The 20,157-nt window shown below is 59.1% G+C and overlaps 1 protein-coding gene across 8 annotated transcripts in view; it reads left to right on the forward strand.

Moving 5' to 3' along the window:
* Window positions 1–20,157, forward strand: part of CFAP99 (cilia and flagella associated protein 99) — a 43,530-nt gene that overhangs the window by 4,765 nt on the left and 18,608 nt on the right. For 6 of the 8 annotated variants that reach the window (XM_060298887.2, XM_060298884.2, XM_060298888.1 and 3 more), the window contains exons 2-8: window positions 1,036–1,162; window positions 10,969–11,113; window positions 11,460–11,554; window positions 15,035–15,147; window positions 16,656–16,821; window positions 19,693–19,773; window positions 19,929–20,003. In XM_060298887.2, the coding sequence (XP_060154870.1) occupies window positions 1,052–1,162; window positions 10,969–11,113; window positions 11,460–11,554; window positions 15,035–15,147; window positions 16,656–16,821; window positions 19,693–19,773; window positions 19,929–20,003 (786 nt within the window). In that variant the 5' untranslated portion in view covers window positions 1,036–1,051. Of the gene's footprint in view, window positions 1–1,035; window positions 1,163–10,968; window positions 11,114–11,459; window positions 11,555–12,640; window positions 12,867–15,034; window positions 15,148–16,655; window positions 16,822–19,692; window positions 19,774–19,928; window positions 20,004–20,157 lie in introns of those variants that run through there. The other 2 variants (XM_060298891.2, XM_060298890.2) reach the window with 2 other exon arrangements.

Here is a 20,157-nt window from a genome sequence, read left to right on the forward strand (position 1 = left end):
GGGGGACTCACTCAGTGGACCGTGATTGGCTGGGATTGGCCATCTCATTGGTGACCCCCAGTGTCAGTGTATGTGGCTTTTGTTTTTTCACTCAGTCTCCATCCTGGAGGGCCTCGGTCTGGGTGCTGCCATCCAGAGCCATTCCAGCTTGTTGGGTGGAGAAGAGGTGCCCCTGCTGTCCCCAGGGCACTAGCAGCCTGGCTTTGCCAATAGCTGGGGCGCAAGAAGCCAGCAGCGTGGTGACCCAGGGAAACTGCTCAATCAGTGTGGAACAAGGGGGGGGGGATGAGAGAGGAGCTCCTCTCTCATCCAGGGGGCTTGGCCACCCTGCCCTGAGGACAATTTGGGGGTCACCTGTTAGAACCTCTTCCTGGGGTCCCATTCCTACCCCAAGCGGCTTCTCCAGGGTCAGCCAAAGAAGGGCTCTGAGCAAGCCAGTCTCCTGGAGCTTGTCTGTTTCTGGAATGCTCAGGCCTGGCCAATTACCAGCTATGCATCCCCTCTGGGTGCTGGTTACCTCACCTTTAAAATGGGGGTATTGAATGTGGTGACCCGAGGATTCTTCTTGCCCCAAACTTTTGTGTTTAGGTCCCCCTCTCCCTCCGAGCAGGGCCTGCTGAGTCATCCACCACCAAACCCCAGCTGGGCTGAGGGCCGCTCAGGCTGACTCACGAGATGCCTCCACTCTCTGGCCTGGCCTCTCCCAGGGGTCATCCCCACCCGCGCACAGCTGGAGGGCTTGGGGGCACGTGGGGCGGCCAGGGAGCCTCCAGGGGCACGGCGGAGAGGGCTGCTGGGGCTATGGGCGAGTGGGAGCCTGGGGGCGGGCTCCCCAAGGCCTGCAGGGACACAGTCCAGGAAGTGGGCCTGGGGTTCCCCCCGCCGGGGTCCCCACTTCCCTCCAACACTCCTTGTCCCACAAGGTCCCAGGCTCCCTGGTGGACCTCCTGTCAGTTTGGTGAAGGTCCTTCGCCACCTGCCGAGCTGACAGCCCAGGGCGCATGGAGGGCGTGACCTGTCACGGTTTGCTTCTAGGGTCCCACCTGGGAAGATGGCCTACTATGGAAAATGCATTGAAACTGTGATTAAGCTACTGGACCAATTTAAACCTGAGAAGGACAGTCCCGAGCAGTTCCTGGAGGCTGCGGCCACCTCCCTGCAGGTAAGGTCCGAGTGGTAGCTCAGGGCTCACGGGGAGGCCATAGCAGTGACGCCTGTCAGGTTTTTTGGGTTTTTTAAAATTTATTTATTTTACTTATTTATTTTTGGCTGCGTTGGGTCTTCATTGCTGCTGCGCGCGGGCTTTCTCTAGTTGCGACGAGCGGGGCTACTCTTTGCTGCTGTGCGCAGGCTTCTCACTGCAGTGGCTTCTCTTGTTGTGGAGCACGGGCTCTAGGCGTGCGGGCTTCAGTAGTCGTGGCACGCAGGCTCAGCAGTTGTGGCTCGCGGACTCTAGAGCGCAGGCTCAGTAGTTGTAGCACACGGGCTTAGTTGTTCCACAGCATGTGGGATCTTCCCGGACCAGGACACGAACCCGTGTCCCCTGCATTGTCAGGAGGCTTCTTAACCACTGCACCACCAGGGGAGCCCTGTCAGGACCTTTTTAGTTTCATTCCTAACAGCCGCTTTCCTTCCTTCACGAGGAGAGGCCCAAGGCGAGATTCCCAGCTAGCCAAAGGCTTACGTCAGCTCTCACTCTGAATCTCGGATGCCCTTCAGGGATGGGACCCCCTCTTTGCTTCAGGAGGCACTCCTACCTCCCAGAATGTACATCAGACTACTCTCGTGACAAGGGAACATGGGCGCCGTCACTCGGGTTGCGTCTGTGGGGTCGTCTCACCCTCAGGCGAAGGTGGACGGGAGTCAGCCTCACAGGCACCTCAGCCCAGCACCCTCCACTGGGGCACGTCTTCGTCCCCCAGGGCAGGGATGTGCGTGGGGCAGAGGGGCCGCACCTGGAAGAGCTACTCGGCCCTTGTTCCCGTGCCCCGGGGGTCCCTGTCCTACCACAGCCCACCCCACTTCAAGCACATGCAGAGAGACCCTGGGCTGAAGTCTCTGGGCCCAGGTCTGACCTCGCTGTAGCACCTCGGAGGCCTCCCTGTGACTTGACCCCGCATCCGTCCGTCCATCAAGGACAGGTACCAGGAACAGGGGTACGCGTTGCCGGGGTGCCGCCTTCATGACTCCGGGCCGTGGACTCCGTTGGACGGGGCATCCAGAGGAGACTAAGTCCACCCAGGCAAGCGCTCGGGGATTGCCACTCGGCCTGCTGCCCCCGTCCCCCTCGCCTGCGCCCCAGGAAGGAGGAGCAAATGGGGTCTTAGGGGATGTTCGCCATGAATCAACAGCTGCAGCCTTCCCTTACTCTGCTTAACGAGGCCCGTGAGCGGCTTTGCTGGCCTTGGGATGTGACTGTGGCCAGGCCCCACCCCCATACACCTGCAGGGGTGTGGCCTCTGCTGTGCCGAAGACAGACCCACCTTCCCTTTCTCCATCAGCCGGCTTGTGGTGCAGCAGCTGGAAAACCTGGTTGGGAGGATGGGGGGCAGGGCCCCGGCAGTGCACGCAGAGCTGGGGAGTCTGGAAACCAAAGCCTCTCTCACAAGAGAAAGCTTGGGACCGCTGCCCCAATCCCTACTCCCCTGTGTCATTCAGAAAAGGATGTCTCTGCCAACTGGAGCCTGGCAGTCAGCATGGACTGGGGCATGGGCTGCACCTCCTCAAACCCTCCCCTGAGACCCTAAGCATTGGGGGGGAATGATGAAAACAGCCAAGGCCAGGCCCATCCACAATCCTTCTCTTTCCCAGTCTGAGCTGGCCTTGCACAGCTCAGCGCAGCCCCATCCCGGCCGGCCCGCCCCTCCCCACCTGCAGGCCCGGCCCCTTTGTCTACTCCTTCTGTCCGTCCGGCCTCACTCCCCTCAGTGGGTCTTTCCCATCACCCACAGCTGCTATGCATTCCCTCAGCCTAAAAAAAAAGACCTCTCTACTCCAATTCCCTGTGTCACCCACGTTTCTCACCCTCCATTTCCAACGAGACGCCTTGGTGTCCTTCTCTCTGTCCCCAACCCCGGCCCCCCAGGCCCTGCCAGGCATCCCTTACCACTCAGCAAAAATGGTAACGTCCTTATTTCTCCAGAATAATTACTGAAAGTGGGTTTGTTACAACAAATAGTTTGGGATGGGAATTCCCTTGTGGTGCAGTGGTTAGGACTCTGAGCTTCCACTGCAGGGGGCACAGGTTTGATCCCTGGTCAGAGAACTAGGATCCCACAAGCCACGTGGCACAGCCAAAAAAAAAAAAAACAAAGTAGTTTGGGGATTTTTTTCCCACATCCGATGGATTATTAATAGTAAATGAGCCCTAGCTGTCACCGGTGAGCCATGGCATGATGACAGACATGTGCAAGGCCGTGGGGAGTGAGGCACCATGCCAGCTCGGCCCCCAACCCAGCGGCGCCCTGAGTCTTCCAACGGGGCCATCTGCGTCTTTGAGATGTGCCTATGCTGGACGGACGGAGAAGCAGCTTCTTTTAGAGATGCACCTGTCTTTTCCATCCCTTCAGAAAGCCATCCTAAGTCCAAGTGGAATGGTACACTGGAAACTGACACAGTTTGGACAACGTACCTTTACGTCCAGCTGTCAGAAAACTGGTGCAGTACACCGATCTTGTTAGGCCAGGGCTCAAGACTGCCACCTGGCAGAGAATTACACAGCACATAGACCCACTGGCAGAGAGTCCCGGGAAGGGCGGGGCTGTGGATTCAGCTGGGTCCCCCAAAAAGAAATGTTGACGTCCTCACCCTAGTTACCTGTGAATGTGACTTTATTCCGAGATACCATCTTTGCAGATATAATTAATAATCTCAAGATAGGGAAAAGTCCAAGGATTTGTGGATTGGGGGCAGGGTGTGGTGACTCTCCCTCTCTAGACTGAAGCCTGGGAACCCCTCGCCTCACACACATGCCTCACACACACGCGCGCGCGCGCACACACACACACACACACACATACACACACGCAGAGCAGCCTCCCAGCCCTCTGACGGGGTTCCCTCGGGCATGGTCCCGATGGCATTTCTGCACAGAGAACATATGTCAGTGGGAGAGGATTTGGTCTAAGATCAGAAAGGGATCCATTTACCGTTGAGAGAAAGTTCTCCATCAGCAGCACGGTGCGCGAGGGGGGCTAAGGTGTAGGGAGCAGCCTCTCCAGACGCCAGTCTGTGGAGTGGTTGTAGAAACAGAAGTGGCCTGACGTCTGGGAACAGCACTGAGGACCCGGCTGGGGGCCTGGAGCTGGAGGAAGGACGGAGGGCAGGAGGGGGCGGCACCAGCGACAAGGCACTGCTGCCAGCCAGCGCCTGGCCCTCAGGGGGGAGCAGGAGGGAGGAGGTGCTTCCCACCCTGCCTCCCTCCTGCCCCAGGCTTTGCCCACCCTCACTGGTTAATATCTCTTTGGAACAAGCGTCATTTCATTAGTTCACCACCTATAAGGGGGATGGAGCCTGAGGGCGTCACTCCTCCGGGCTACCCAGCACCACGGCTCAGGCACCAGGACCACCAGGTTGGGTGTAGGAACGTCCAGAGAACTGCCCGGGCCTGCAGGACAGAGGTGAGGTGTGATGGGCACAGCAGGCAGCTTGGGGTACCCAGAAAGCCCATGAGGTCTGAGTAGCCCTTGCAGAAGTGTCTGGCCTTGAGAGAGATTCCCTGGGGGTGGGAGGAGGGGAGAGAAGGAGATCCAGCCACTCAGAAAACAGTGGGCAGGAGGGCAGGTGAGCTCTGAGCAGGGGAACAAAAGACTCAGCCCTGGGCTGGTAGGAGAGGTGCCCGGCAGCTGGTCAGTCAGACAGTCTGGGGGTGAGGCAGGGGTGGGGAAAGGCTGGTTCCCCAGCCCGAGTGAAAGGGGTGGGGGGGAGGGTGGGCAGGGAAACCGGAATGGGCTTGTGCAAGAGGCTGGGGGAAAAGCAGGAGTGGGTGGAGCCTGGAAACACCAGCCCAGGTCCCTGCGGGAAGGCCCAGGGTGGCAGGGTGGCAGGGTGGCGGGGTGGCAGCGGCCAAGTCCCAGAAAGCCTTGTTTCACTTTCTAGTCCATAGTGTCAGAGAAAACCTGGGCTCAGAAAATATTTTTTATTTTAATATATTTTTTAAATACCTGATATGTTGACATCAAAGATCCAAAACCCAAAAGGTTCCAAATGGTACCAGCGGGGGTCTCGCTCCCACACCGGCCCTCCCAGGAGACCAGCGGCCTGTGGTTCCTTCCAGAGACCGTACAGGCCTGTCTTGCATAGATAATAGATCTGGAAAAATTTTGTTTAAGCTCTCAATTTTACGTTTAAAAGTTATATATAATTATATATGTATTTTTAAAATCTATTTCAAAACGGTAGCGCATTGTAACACAGTCCTGCCTTTGCTTTTTTCACTTAACGAGATATCCCGGCGACTGTTCCACGTTCTTATCGTGAAGCCATAAGCATCCTTCTGTCTGGCTGTGCCGGAGCCGTCGCAGCCACCCCCATGGACGGGATCACGGCTGTTTCCAGTCCTTAACTGTTGCAAATCACCGTGGGACTGACTGGCCCACTTGTCCCGCTGCACCTGGCCAGATGCGCCCAGGGTCAAGTCCCAGAAAACACACGTGCGAGAGCATTGGCCCTCATGATTTCAAAAGATCTTTCCAGTTGACCCTCCACAGAGACCTCCACGTTGACACTCTGTCTGGCAGGTGGGGAGTGCTTGTTCCCCTATGGCTTGCTTACGTAGCGTGCTAGCAAATGTTATCTTTGCCAACCAAATAGGTGGGAAAAGGCAGTTGGTGTAGTTATAATATATTCTTTTTTTTTTAAGACAAAACCCATACTTTTATTACAGTTTATTTATTTATTTTTGGCTGCGTTGGATCTTCGTTGCTGCATGCAGGTTTTCTCTAGTTGGGGCGAGCGGGGGGCTACTCTCTGTTGCGGTGCACGGGCTTCTCATTGCGGTGGCTTCTCTTGTCACGGAGCACGGGCTCTAGGCGCGTGGGCTTCAGTAGCTGTGGCTTGCGGGCTCAGTAGTTGTGGCTCGCGGGCTCTAGGGCACAGGCTCAGTAGTTGTGACGCATGGGCTTAGCTGCTCCGCGGCACGTGGGATCTTCCCGGACCAGGGCTCGAACCCGTGTCCCCTGCATTGGCAGGCGGATTCTTAACCACTGCGCCACGAGGGTAGTCCCTCTCCTGTTATATTTTCATGAGTATTTCTTTTTCTGAACTATTGCTTGGACCTGTGTCTGTTAGGAAACAGTATTTGGCTATAAGAACACCAGGAAAGCAGTGGCTTAAAGAAATTAGAGGTATCTTTGCTCACATAAGCAGTCTGCACATAGGCAGTCCAGGGTGGGTTCAGCAGCTCTGTGGTGCCATTAGGAACTCATTCTCCTTCCTGTCTGCTTATCCAGCCTTAGAATGTACCCTTTGCCTTGTAGTCACAAAATGGCTGCCCTACTCCAGCATTGCGTCCATATCCCAGAGAGAAGAGGAGAAGGACAAACAGTATAAGGCAGGCACCAGCTGAATCTCCCTAACTTTCAAGGCGCTTTCTTGGAGGCCACACCTAGCAATTTGCCATCAGATCTCATTGATTGGAGCCATGTGCCACATCAACTAGGGGCCTGGAAAAGTTTTAGCTGGGCACGTTGCCTCTCCCAACGAGACAGCTTTCTCTTGTTAGGCAGGGGCTAGTGTGGGCATCCGGCAGCCTCAATTTCCTCTGCTTACTTTTCTGACTTCGGTCTTTGCGTCACTGATTAGCATGAGGCCCTGTGTATTGGTGACATGAATTTCAAACCCTGGGTTGCAGTAAGAGCGGCGTCCCGGCCCCGGCCCCTGGTCTAGCTCTGTCCTTTCCCTGTGGCTCCAGCAGGCAAGCTGGGCCTGTGAACTCTGAGGACCTCTTGTGGGAATCACTACAGGTTGTGAAGAGCTGGCAGGCTGTGGGCCTCTGCTTCCCCTGCCCACAGCCCAGCCCCTCCCCAGGACTGCCCACGAGACCCTTGTCGGAGCACTTGCCTCTCTCCCCGGAACCTGCCCTGGTCCCCAGACTCAGGAGTGCTGAACTTGACCAAGGCCCAAGAGTGTATCAGGAGCTCAGATGCCCTTGGGTGTAGCCCTCTGGCCTCAGTGACTAAGGCTGGCCCAGGACTCGGGGTTGGCTCCGTGCTGGGGCCTCCTCAGTGGGGTCCAGGCCTCACCCTGCCTTCTGTGCTAGCCTGGCCAGGAGGACCTGGCCTAGGGCTCAGTGCCCTCTGACCTGCGTGTCACGTCTGGGCCTCGGTCTCCTCTCTGTGACCTGCTGGCCTGACCTTCCCGGCGGAGAAGACCTGGCATGCGGGCCAGAGTGTCAGGTCCTGGCTCCTCACCTTCCCAGACCCCTGGGCCGATGCAGCCCTGCCTGACCCCCTCACCGCGGGCAGGTGGCATCCTGTAGCCGCAGGCTCAAGGCTCTGGCCTTATTAAAAATACACATTCACCCCCCCAAACACAGACGTTCAAGTGAACGAGAAGTGGAGCTGCTGTTGTCTGAGCCTGGGAGGCCGGGGAGGCTGTAGGCAGGCATCCCACGGTGCCATGCAGCCTCAGCACGGGCAGCGCTGACTCAGGGCATCCTCCGTGCCAGCCCTGCTGACGCACTGCTTTCCGAGCTGCCTGTTCTGGGCCCCCCGGGCTTTCTCTGACCAGTGCAGTAAGTTAAAAGCAGGGACTGGGGCCCAGCTGGGGCTCGTGCCCTCTGGTGTGGGCACAGCCCAGGGGTTAGAGGAGCCTGAGGGGGCTCCTCTCAGGCAGGAGGCAGGAGGCAGGATCCTGGTTGCTGAGACCAGAGCTGACCCCGAGGCAAGAGCCCCCCACCTCCCCTCCTGGCTGTGCTCCGTAGGGAGGAGCCTCCACTCTGTGCCCCGCCCGCACCGGGACATCACGGGGCCCCCACGGCCTCCCACGGAGGCAGGATGCTCCAGTCCCTCCCTCGTGAGCGCCCAGATGGCATTCCAGCAGGGAAGGGGCAATAAACCCGCTGTGCGCTGCCCGCCGAGGGGGCCAGGCTGTGTCTGACCCTGAGGGTGGTTAGGGATGCCTCCCAGGCCAGGTGACATCTGAGCAAAGACCTAACGGGAGTCGGGGAGCAAGTGTGCAGGGAAGAGCACTGCAGGCAGAGGGAACAGCCCGCGCCGAGGCCCTGAGGACACGTCCCGCGTATTGGAGAAAAAGAGGGCAGCCGGTGTGGCTGGAGTGGAGCCAGGATGGGGCGGAGGCCGGGGTGGGGGGGGCGTTTTTGCGGTACGCGGGCCTCTCACTGCTGTGGCCTCTCCCGTTGCGGAGCACAGGCTCCGGACGCGCAGGCTCAGCGGCCATGGCTCACGGGCCCAGCCGTTCCGCGGCACGTGGGATCCTCCCGCACCGGGGCACGAACCCGTGTTCCCTGCATCGGCAGGCGGACTTTCAACCACTGCGCCACCAGGGAAGTCCATTGCCGGCCCTTTTAAGGACCCTTTGTGGAGTGTTCTCAGGAAGGACAGACACGATCTGACTTTCATTTTACAAAGAATTGCTTGGCGGCTGGCGCGTTGAAAATACACTGAGGAGGAGAAGCGGGAGAGCAGCTGGGACCCCATAGCCGGAGCCGATGCCTGGGACGGTGGGGTGGGCATCAAGGGCTTGGTCTGAACGGTGGAGCAGGGCATTGTGTTTACGGAGCCGGGCAGGCGGGGGAGGGCAGGTCTGGGCAAAGCCCATGGGGTCAGACACCCAAGCAGGGAGGTAGAACAGGGGCAGAGAGCGCTTCCCGAAGTCCAGGGAGAGCCGCCCGCGCTGGCGCACGTTTGAAATCAGCACGTGTCAGCCTTGGCAGCAGATGAGTTCACCCAGGGGACAAGTGCAGATAGTGGAGGAGAGGAAGAGGAGCCCGGGAGCGGAGGTCAGAGGTCAGAGGTCAGGTCGGAGGAGGACGTCATTACCCCGGATCAGATGGGGTCCCCGCAGGAGCCCAGAAGCCACTCGGGGCACTGGAAGGGCAGCTGAGTTAATGTCGGGCCCGGCCCCTGCCGAGGGAGGAGGGGAACGTCACCCCACTCGCCTCCCGTCACTCCTGCAAGTATGTCTCACCAGCAGAACCCAACTGTGCCCAGAACCCCCCCAGAAGTGGCTGGAGAAGGCGGCTCTCAGGCCTTCAGCCCCTGAGGTGCAGAGACTGGGAGGGAGTGAGAATGATGCCGTCTGCCCGCCGGCATCCAGCCACCCCGCTCACACGCGTGGGGTCCGGGGCTCTCCGAGGTCCTGGGCTCGTCCAAGACCCCTCAGATGACCTCATTACTCTGTTGTTTTCTTAGAGTAAAGACAAGGGAAGAAATCACAGAGGAAAAGGTAGATTTGACCTCAAAACAAAGTAAAAACGGGACTTCCCTGGTGGTCCAATGGTTAAGACTCTGTGCTCCCAATACTGAGGGCACAGGTTTGACCCCTGGTTGGGGAACTAAAATCCCACATGCCACATGGCGCAGCCCCAAAAAAAGAAAACAAAGGAAAAACCTCTACGCTCTACATGCTAAAAAATGTTTTATGCAAAGCTAAAAGGAAAATTACAAGCTTACGACAGATAACTATCACACTAATGACCATGTTAATTCCCTCAATATGCAAAGAGCTCCTAAAAATATTATCCAAATAAAAAAGGTTAGCCAAGGATATAAATTGATAATTCACAGAAGAGAAATACAAATAAATGTCCAGTAAATGTATGAAAATTTCATTGATAATAAAAAATTCAAAATAAAGCAAGGGAATGCCAAAATTTATCTAATAGGTTGTCCAAAAAAATTTGGGGGGAGGAGGGGAATGATACTGCTAGCAAGAGTTTATTTTGATGTGTTTTACATCTGTTGGGATCCCGTTCTACATTTTCAGTTTTACACGGTATTAAGTATTTTGTCATCTTACTATAAGTTTTCCAGAAACTTCATTGTAATGGCTGTGTCCTACTCACCCACAACACGGAGAGATCGTATCTGATTCCCTGTGTTGACATTTAGGCTGTTAATACTTTCAACCACTGCATGTACCGTTGCCCTGAGCTGCTTGTACATGGATATTTTCTGCTTTTTGTCCGGTTTCCTTAGATTCCCAGAAGGGTGGTTACTGGATTAAAGTGTATGGAAAATACAAGTCTCTTAAAACATATTTCCAGATTGCTTTCCAGAAACACTCACCAGCACCGTCCCACCAGACCTTCTCATTGCTGCATTGGCAACATTAGACATTCTTTTTTTCTTATTGTCAAAAACTTAACTGGTTTTTTGAATAGGTAACATGTGACACACACAGGTCACAAACCCCACAATATTCCAAAGAGTAAGTAGAAAAAAGTCAGTCTCCGCAAACACTAATTCCCTCCCCCAGAGATTTTCCTTGCTTGGTTTTTTTTTTTTATTGTGGTAAAATACACATGACATAAAATTTACCATCTTAACTGTTCTTAAGTGTACAATTCAATGGCATTAAGTACATTCACGTGTGACCATCACCACTGTCCGTCTCCAGAACCTTCTCGCCTTCACAAACTGAAACTCTGTCCACATTAAACAACAGCTCCCCACTCTCTCCCCCTACCCCCCGCGCCCCCCCTTCTACTTTCTCTCCTGGGAATTTGAATCCTCTAGGGGCCTCATATGACCAGAGTCACACAGGACTTTTCCTTCGGGGTCATTTTCCGTGTTTATGTCCGTCTTTGCCCCACCGCACTGTCACCGCCCAGGAGAGCCGGTGGGACCGATTCCTGGGGGAGGACCTGCAGGGTCCGAGGGTCAGTGCTCCTGGGGGCTGGGGTGCTGCCCACTGCTCCGGGGGGCACTGGGGACCCCCACATCGGGAGGTGGCTGCCCTCTCCCCTGGCTTGGCCGGCGGCCCCCTCCCGAGCTGTTTCTCCTCCAGACCCTGAGCCCCCAGGAGCAGGCGTTCGTCATGGAAGTTCTGTCCGGGTGCCTCGAGTACCGGAAGCTGCTGACCATCGTGGTGGACGCCTTCTATGTGCGGGACGGCCGGCTCTGCCTGTGGACCGATTACAGCCTCTTTGAGGGTAGGTGCCTGTGGCCAGGCACGGTGTGGGGCCCTGCGGGCCAGGCCCTGGCCTCCTCGTCAGCCGCAGGCCCTCGACAGCGATGGCGCCCCCCACCCCCACCCCGTATGAGACGACGTCATTTGTACTGTTGTATCAGGTTATCGTTTTCACGTGGGCCCAGATGGAGCGCTTGCCTCTGGTCACACGCCCTGCTGGAGGCGGGCGCCTTCAGCTCAGTTCGCTGCACCTGCAGTGCACCTGTCAGGCCCTTAGCCTCTGGCTGACTCCCCCAGGGTCAAATGCCGGGGGCCCAGGGCGGGGACCCCCATGTCCTCCTCCCCACTCTTGCACCCTCTCTCCTTAGTGATCTGCTACCTGGCCACTTTCCAGCTGGAGGAGCTCGGCTTTCAGCTCTTCTGTAGCATCATGAAGTCCCAACCCGTCCACAAGGTGTGCAAGGTGAGCCCCACCTGCCCCAAGTTCTATTCTTAAACCCAAGGTCAAAGGTCTGCCCCATCTGGCACTGACCTTTTACCTTTCTGGCTCACTTTAATGAAAGAAACTGCTGGGTTTGTTCTGTGTTTAAAACGAACCCATACCCTCTCTTTGCTGCAAACGTGCTCTTTTTGTGCCTGGGGAATTTGTTTTCCGTTCCTCATGGTCCGGTGGGTGGTAGCTGCTGGATGCTAGCTGTTAGTCACGACACGGAGTCCTTGCCTGTGCAGTCCGGGCCTCTGGAACCTTCTTGGGCTCCTCTGACTCGTGACCAAGCTCCAGGCCCAGGGCAGCCTCTCCTTCCTCCAAGAGGGGCTGTGTGGCTTTGCGGGGCCGAGGGAGCATTTCTGAGTGGGTCTGAGGATTGGTACCCTTCGAGAGAGAGCCTGCAGGAGCCCACCCCCCTGCCCTGCCTGGGACCACTCCTGTGGCTGTCTGTTTCCTGTGCAGAAAGCCCAGGAGTCCTGGGCCTTGGGGCCCGCAGGACCACGAATGAACCTGAGGGTCCTGCCCTCTGCCGGCTACTCCCACAAGGCATTTGCTGTGGGCCCGGCTTCCTCCGCAAGCAGCTCTTGCTTCACCCTCACAATGACCGGGTAAGGTCACTCCTACGGGCACTCATCCCACAGTTGAAGAAACTGAGGCACAGAGAGGTTCGGTAACTTGCCCAACGTCACACAGCACATGAGTGGCAGAGCCAGTTCTTGGACCAGGCTTTCAACTGTTGGCTCGCTCCTCCTTACTTGGCTTGGCGGGGGGGTGATGGACACACACACAGTCACCAGACCAGGACAGGGACTCTCTGGAGAAGAGCGGGGAGAGCTCAGGCCCCAGGAGTGCTTTGGGGCCTCTCTGGAAGGAGGCTGCAAGCTCTGCAGAGGCAGCTCAGGAAGGGTAGGGTAGGAGCCTTCCCACTGCCCCCGCCTGGGGAAGGGGAGACCTGGAGCAGTGACACTTGCCAGGACCACAGGCCCCAGAGATCTGCACCCTCCCCCAGCAGGTAACCTGAGGCAGCATGTTATTTTTTTTTTTTTTTTTTGCGGTACGCAGGCCTCTCACTGTTGTGGCCTCTCCCGCTGCGGAGCACAGGCTCCGGACGCGCAGGCTCAGCGGCCATGGCTCACGGGCCCAGCCGCTCCGCGGCATGTGGGATCCTCCCGGACCGGGGCACGAACCCTTGTGCCCTGCATCGGCAGGCGGACTCTCAACCACTGCGCCACCAGGGAAGCCCCAGCATGTTATTTTTAATGACTCGTTTTTCTGTCTACATACAAATGTAAGCAACTCACAATGGGTAAATATTTGCATAGTTATCTTAAGCAAGGGCTTCACTTTTTTTATATAAATTTATTTATTTATGTATTTATTTATTTATTTTTGGCTGCCTTGGGTCTTTCCTGCACGCGGGCTTTCTCTAGTTGCTGCAAGTGGGAGCTACTCTTCGTTGCGGTGTGCGGGCTTCTCATTGCGGTGGCTTCTCTTGTTGTGGAGCACGGGCTCTAGGCGTGCGGGCTTCAGTAGTTGTGGCACTTGGGCTCAATAGTTGTGGCACGTGGGCTCTAGAGCGCAGGCTCAGTAGTTGTGGTGCATGGCCTTAGCTGCTCCGTGGCATGTGGGATCTTTCCGGACCAGGGCTCGAACCCATGTCCCCTGAATTGGCAGGCGGATTCTTAACCACTGCACCACCAGGGAAGTCCCAAGGGCTTTAATTTTATGACAGCATTTTCTGAGAGATCTTTGGAGACTGCCCAGGGCCAGCTTCCCGGCTGGAGAGCCTGCACTTGGTTCACGCTGTGCTGTCAGAGTCTTGAAATTCTTAATAACTGTTGAGCAAGGGGCCCACGTGTCAGTTTGCCGTGGTGGAGCCAGCCCTGCCCCGCCTTGGCCTGCAGAGCCTGCAGAACCCATGGAGAGCAGCTCTTGGCCAGCACAGCACCTCCAGTGCAGGTTCCTGGGCATTTATCTCCCTGAAGAGTTTCTGGGAGAAGATTCATGGAAACGGCCCATTCACACTCCCAAAGGAGCTGGGAGCTGCAGGAGGTGGTGCGGCACCCCACCAGGGCCCTCCTTCCTCGGCCCACACCTCATGCCCCAATCCCCACAATGCCAGTCCCATTAGGGTCCGCCCGCCTCGGGTTCAAAGACAGGGAGCAAGCTGTTGAGGACAGGACGGCTGCCCAGGGAACCCCTCAGACCACACCCGCGTGCTGTCACCACTGTGGTCAGATGAGCTGGTGCTTGGGCAGCCTTGGCTGCGGTCCCCTTGGGAGACAGTGCTGTATGTGGGCCAGTCTAGGGGGCCCTGGGACAGCACCTGGAGGGGTGCTGGCAATCCTGTTCCCTCCAAGGACGCTCACACTCACATGCTGGAATCCTCTGGACGGCAGGGAACCCACCCGGAAGCCCACCCCCATTCCAGCTCGTTCCCTGGGGGGGCTGCCTCCACCACACCCGCAGAGAGAAGGAGGCCCCCTTTAGGAGGGCCCTAGCCCCAGGGCGGGGGGCAGTATGTCCCCAGGTGGGGGTCAACAGACCAGCTGCACTGCGTGGGAGGAGGGGGCTTGGGGATGGAGGGGTGGGCTGGGACAGGGAGTGCAGAGACCCCAGGGCCCAGCTATGGGGGGGCGGGGCTGGGAGGGGGATTGCAGAGACCCCAGGGCCCAGCTACTGGGGGCTGGGACGGGGAGTGCAGTGACCCCAGGGCCCAGCTACAGGGGGCGCTGGGAGGGGGCGTGCAGTGACCCCAGGGCCCAGCTACCGGGGCTGACTGCCTCCTTCTGACAGGAAGGGGGAGCAGGGCTGAAAGAGTGGGTGGGAGAGAGGTGGGGGCACTGAGCAGGGTAGGGCGGGGAAGCTGAGGAGAGGCCCCTGGGGTGGGGTGGGGTGAGCAGGGGCCAGGCTGCCAGGTGGGAAGCTGTGGCAGACTCTAGAAGGACACCTGGCTGCTGCTCCGTGAAGAAGGGCGGGGAGGCCTGAGGGGAGGTGGGAGGTGAGCACGTGGCTGCGGGGCAGCGGCCCCCCTGGGGAGGCAGCCGTGGGGACCAGAGACCCTGCCCTTGCCCACCGCTACCCCCTGGCTCAGCCACTTGAGTTCACCACGGCTGCAGGGACGCCTGCTCAGCCCACCAGGCCCCACGTGTGGCCTTTACTGCCCCAACAGCCACTCAGCCAGAGAGGGGCGGACAGGCTTCTCCAGCGGGAGTCGGCCCAGGTCCACAGAGGGGGCGAGGGGTTGGAGCCCGGGGGCCCACGGCAGGCAGGGACCCACTGGCTCAGGCGGGAGCCCCGGCAGCTCCCCCAGCCCAGCAGGAGGGGGCGAGTGGGGTGGGGCCCCCTGCCTGCTGTGGGCTGCGCTCCCCTGGGGGGCAATGGCCACACCCGGTCCCCTCGGCCCTGACTCTCCCTGTGGAGGCACCTGACCCCCACGGCTCCCTCTTCCCTCAGTTCCTGGGGTTCCTCTTCAACCCCTTGAACCTGGGCTCGTGGATCAAGGATGAGTGGAGCCTCATCTACGAGACCACCCACGTGAAGGAGCAATGGATCGACCCCCTGATGAGGTGGGCAGTGCAGGGCCCCGACCCGGTGCAGGGGTGTGGGGCGTCCACGCGGGCAGCCAGCCAAAGGCCAGCAGGGCCTGACGGCCAGTGGCTTTAGGACCAGCCGGATCAGGGGGTTGGGAGCTGGCCCCTTCTGCCCTGGAACCCACTGGGTGAGGAGGGCGCTGTGCCGGTGCCACCTTGCTGCAGGGACCCTGCTGGTCCGGGGATGCAGGGGCGGACGTGGGGTGGGGAGCTGAGGTAGCAACAGCCTCCGATGGGCTCCGGCCCACATCTCTTCCCCAGCTGCCCCCAGGGTGCCACTCCTGGGCCTGGCACCCCAGAGCTGCCCTCTGCCTTGCCCTGCCTCTCCCATGGCAGGCTCCGGCCCACGCTGGTTTTGCTGGTACAGGCCAGGACCCCCAGGCAGAGGGCCGGCTCAGTGGTCTCTGGGGAGAGGCCTGCTAGGGCCAGGGTGCAGCTGCCCCCTCCAGCTGTTTCCCTTCTGACGGGGCCGGGGGAGCCACCTCGTCTCGCTGGGACAGGCAGGCAGAGGGCTCTGGCACAGACAGACCCCTGAGGTACCAGCTATGTGTGGGAGGCCCTCGTGTGGGAGAGGAGGCCCGGCCCTGGGCAGCGGGCTGTCCCTCAAAGCTGCCCCTTCACCGGGGGGACGCCCTTGTCCCCGCCAGGCTGGACGTGCTGCCCGTCCGCAGGGCTGGGCCTGCGGGGCCCTGCGTCCCTGTCCACCACCCCGCATGCAGCCTTCCCCGCTCGCTCTGTGACCAGCCCCATCACAGACCTGTCCCTTCCCCCGCTGCCCCTCCCGATACCCCACTCCCTGTTGGCCCTCAGACGTGCCCTTCCTCCCCCTGGTGACCTTGGTCCTCAGGCTGGGGCAGGAGCAGTTCAAACCAAGCTGTCTCCCCAGAGGAGCCCTGCAGGAGGGTCACTGGCCAGGTGGGCAGTGGTGGGCTGGCGTGGAGGCACGGAGGGGGCCCAGACTTTGGGGCAGCCCAGTAGGGCCCTTCTGAAGCCCCTGCCCCGGGGCCCCCCACCTCGAGACTCTGAGACTCTCTCCCCGCCCCGTCCCCCTCTCGAAGCCCAGCTCCCCCTGTCGCTGACACAGCTCCACGGACCTTCCTTTTGAATCACCAGCCTGCTCCCTGCTCCTGGCTTCCTCCCCCTGTGCCACCTGCTGGGGACCAGATTAGCTCCATGGGTCCTCGGAGCCCCCGGATTCCTGCAGCGGGGACCCACCCTGTCCCTATCCTCCCGCCCCCTCCCCCCAGGATGAGGATGCCGCTGGGCCTCCGTCTCCTCCTCCGTGCTAGGGGAGCGCTGGTGCGTGTGGCTCTGGGGTGTGGGGAGCCGGCACCCGTGAGTGAAGGGCGGCTGTTGGTCCCACCGCTACCCACCCCCAGGCAGACCCAAGCTCCTGGGGGGTCCTTCAGGTCCCGAGGGGCTGTTCCCTTGTTGGCGTGCTTAGGAAGTCACCCTACGTGGCCGCTCCCACCTTTGCCTTCAAGGTGGCAGCCGGAGGTCCAGGAGCTGCTCAACCAGTTGACCAATCAGCCCCCTCTTCCAAAGACCAAGGCCAAGCTCACAGAGCCCAAGGAGTTCAACCTGACTGCCCCCAGGCCCCGCGCCATCCCAGTGCCTGAGCCAGTCCCCGTGGTGGCCAAGACCAGACCAGTAAGTGTGGCTGATCGCAGTGGGCTCAGGGTGTCCAGGCAAGGAGAGTGGATCGTGTGGGCCAGTGGGGCTGGGCTCTTCCAGGGCTGAGGGTGCCCGGACCAGAGCAGGAGCATTTGATCACCCTCCCCAGCCCCATCTCACCCCACAGAGAGGGAAGCCCAGCTGACCCAGAGCCTGCCCAGCGGAGTGGGTTCCTGCGCCCCACCTACTGAGGTCTGGTCAGTAGGCGTGGAGTGGAGCTGTTGGCTGCGGGGCGCAGGCCCGTCTTGGCACTTGGCACTCGGAGCCCGCTTTTAACCCTGTGGCAGTGTACCGCTCCCTCCCCACTGTGTATGCGCGTGTGTAGGTCCCGGTCTCTGCTCCTCGGGCTGCGGGGGTGACCTTATCCGCGCCTCAGGGCCTCTGCCTGTCTATCCCATCTGCCTAGGGCCTCTTCCTCTACCTCTCCCTCCCCTGCCTCGCTGACTTCTGTTGGTCAGAATGCTTTGTATTACAAGTAACAGAAAAAAGCAGCTCAGTCTGGCTTAGACAACAGAGAACCAGCTGACTCTCAGGGCTGAAGTAGGATAGGCTTCAGGCATAGTTTGATCAGGGTTCCAGAGCTGCTTCTCTGTGACTCTCTTCACCTAGTCCCTTCCAAGGGTCAACTTTATCTTTGGGCTAACTTCCCTCATTGTAGCAAAACATCCAGGCCTCACACCCACACTACATCATCCAGGGCATGAGAGGACATCTGGGGTCCAGAATCCTGTGAAAGTGTGATTAGACCAATTTAGGTTGCATGTCTACCCTTGAACTCCTCACTGTGACTGGGAGTGTAACGTTCTGATCGGCCGTGGGCTCTACGCTGAACATCTGTGATGGACTCGGCTTCCCAGAACCAATCTGGTTCCCCAAAAGAACTAAGCACTACATGGAGGGTAAGGGGATAGTGCTGGGAGGTGCCAAGGTCCCAGACCACTCCCACCACCTGTCAGGTCTCGTTACAGTCTCTGCCCAGAGAGGCCTTCCGTGAACCCCTCGCCTATCAGGTATCTCTTAATTTCCTTCTCATTGACCCAGATCCTTTTCTTCACGGCATCAATTAGATTTTAGGGTTGTTTAGTAATTTGTGGGTCTATTTATTATCTGTCTCTTTTATCAGACCACCTCCATCTTATTTTTCCCATACCCCCAGTGCCTAGCACAGTCCTGGCTCAGAGCAGACCCTTGGAAAATATCTGTCGGATGGATGGATGGATGGATGTGTGGATGGGTGGGTAGGTGGGAGAATGGATGAGTGGGTGGGTGGACAAATGGATGGATGAGTGGATGATGGATGGATGAATAGATGGGTGTGTAGATGGGTTTATGGGTGGACGGTGGATGGGTGGGTGGTTGGGTGAGTAGGTGGGTGGGTGATGGATGGATGGTGGGTAGGTGAGTGGATGGGTGATCACATGGATGGATGGATGGGCCTTGTTGCTGAGCAACCCCACAGTTACCCAATCTGTGGGAGCCTCAGCGTTTCTGACCCCAGGTCCTCTGGTCTAAGCGTGTTTACCTCATGTCATTTTACCACCTGCGTCTCTCTCCCTCTCTGCCTGGCCCCTTCCCATCCCCTGCCCTGCTCCTTAGCTGCACGAGCTATGAGATATTGGTGGACCGTCTCCTTCCGTGGGGTCCACAGATGGCTGTGCTGGAACCATAAGCTCGTTCCCTCCACACTCCCTGCCCTGCTCCATGCCCAGGACCCTCTTCGCCTCCTGGGTTAAGAGCTCACTCCAGGTCACTCATTCAACAAACGTGTCTGGATGCCCAGTATGTGCCAGGCACTGTGCCTTCATGGAGCATGTGTTCCAGTGAAAAAAAGGATAAGTAAAATGTAAGGTGTGTTAGCTGGTGAAAAATGCCGAGGAGAAAAAATACTTCAGGGAAAGGAGATGAGAAGTGTTGGAGGGGCTGCATGGAGTTCTGGACGGCACGGCCAGGAAAGCCCTCCTGAGAAGCACCGTGGGGTAAAGAACGAGAAGTGAGCAAATGAGTCATGGATTTGTCTGGGGGAAGAACATATCAGACAGAGCAAAGCCTGTGCAAAGGCCCTGGGGCAGTGCCATCCCTCCCCCAAGGGTCAGGGGGCAGCCAGGAAGGGAAGGAGGGGATGGGAGGGGAGGTGTTCAGGGCGCAGAGAGACAGGATATGGGCTCACAGGGTCCCTCTGGCTGTGGTGGCCAAGGAGGGAGGTGAGGGGTGGCCTTGAAGCAGGTGGGCAGTTTTTGAGGTGGACGTGGCTGTGAGAGACCGAGAGGGGTTGAGGAGGGCACCGAGGAGGACCCCAAGGCCTCGATGTGGGCCAGGGATGGACAGCAGTCAGGGTCAGCAAGGCTGGGGGAGGGGAGGGTTTTGGGGCAGAGAGGGTTTCAGGTTTAGAGATGATGAGTTTCCTACGAACATTAGACGTGCAGGGGAGGGGACACGGAGTTAGGAGTCTGGAGTTCAGGGGTTTCCAGCCGGGCTCTGCCCCACCCACGCTGTGGACACTGCTCCCCTCCAGGAGCCACCCTGCTGTCTCAGTGTTACTGCTGCAGCCCCTCCCCCTCAAAAGCCGCTCACTTTTCTGGGGTCCGTGACACTCCCCCAGCCCTACCTGTCCCTCCAGCGTCTGCTGGGCCTGGGCCCTGTGCTTGGCCACCTTCCTTCCTGCTGCTGGCGTGGCGTCCCCCCCTCTCCTCCGCGGGTGACCACCGGCCCTGCTCCTCCTGGCGAGAGCACCACCGTCCGCCCTCCTGGCCCTGGCACCTTCCTTCACCCACATCTAGCGGGCACTTCTACTCACCCCTCCAAAGTGCCGCGGCTCACCAAGGGCTCTTCCTTCCACCGCGCCGCCAGGTCCGCAGGAGCACCTACCGGCCGCCCAAGGAGCAGCGGCTCCTGGAGACGACCAAGAGATACAATCGCCGCAAGGCTGAGGTGGGCCCCCTGTACGAGGAGACTCCTGTGCGGGCGTCAGGGGCGAAAGGCAGCTGGGGAGGAGGCGAGGGGCGGGGGCGGGGCTGGCCCGTGCCTTTGCGGCCCGGGGCTCCCGCGGGGGCCGGCGGGCTGGAGCGGCCTGTCTCTGTGCGCAGGAGCTGCTTCTGCGGGCCAGCGTCGAGGAGATGCGGTGCGCGCGGCCCAGCCCCCGCGGGGAGCCCCCGGTGGAGGTAACGCCAGCACACCCACAGCCTGGCCGGTCTTCCCGGCGGCCTCCTCTCACATCATAGACACGTCCCTCCCCGTGCCACGGCCGCGGCCACACTTCGAGGGCCACGGAGGGGCGGGGCCCAGCGCCGCCAGGCTGAGTGCGGCCGAGCGGGC

This window comes from Globicephala melas, chromosome 5 (assembly GCF_963455315.2).
Source record: "Globicephala melas chromosome 5, mGloMel1.2, whole genome shotgun sequence".
NCBI classification, from domain to species: Eukaryota; Metazoa; Chordata; class Mammalia; order Artiodactyla; family Delphinidae; genus Globicephala; species Globicephala melas.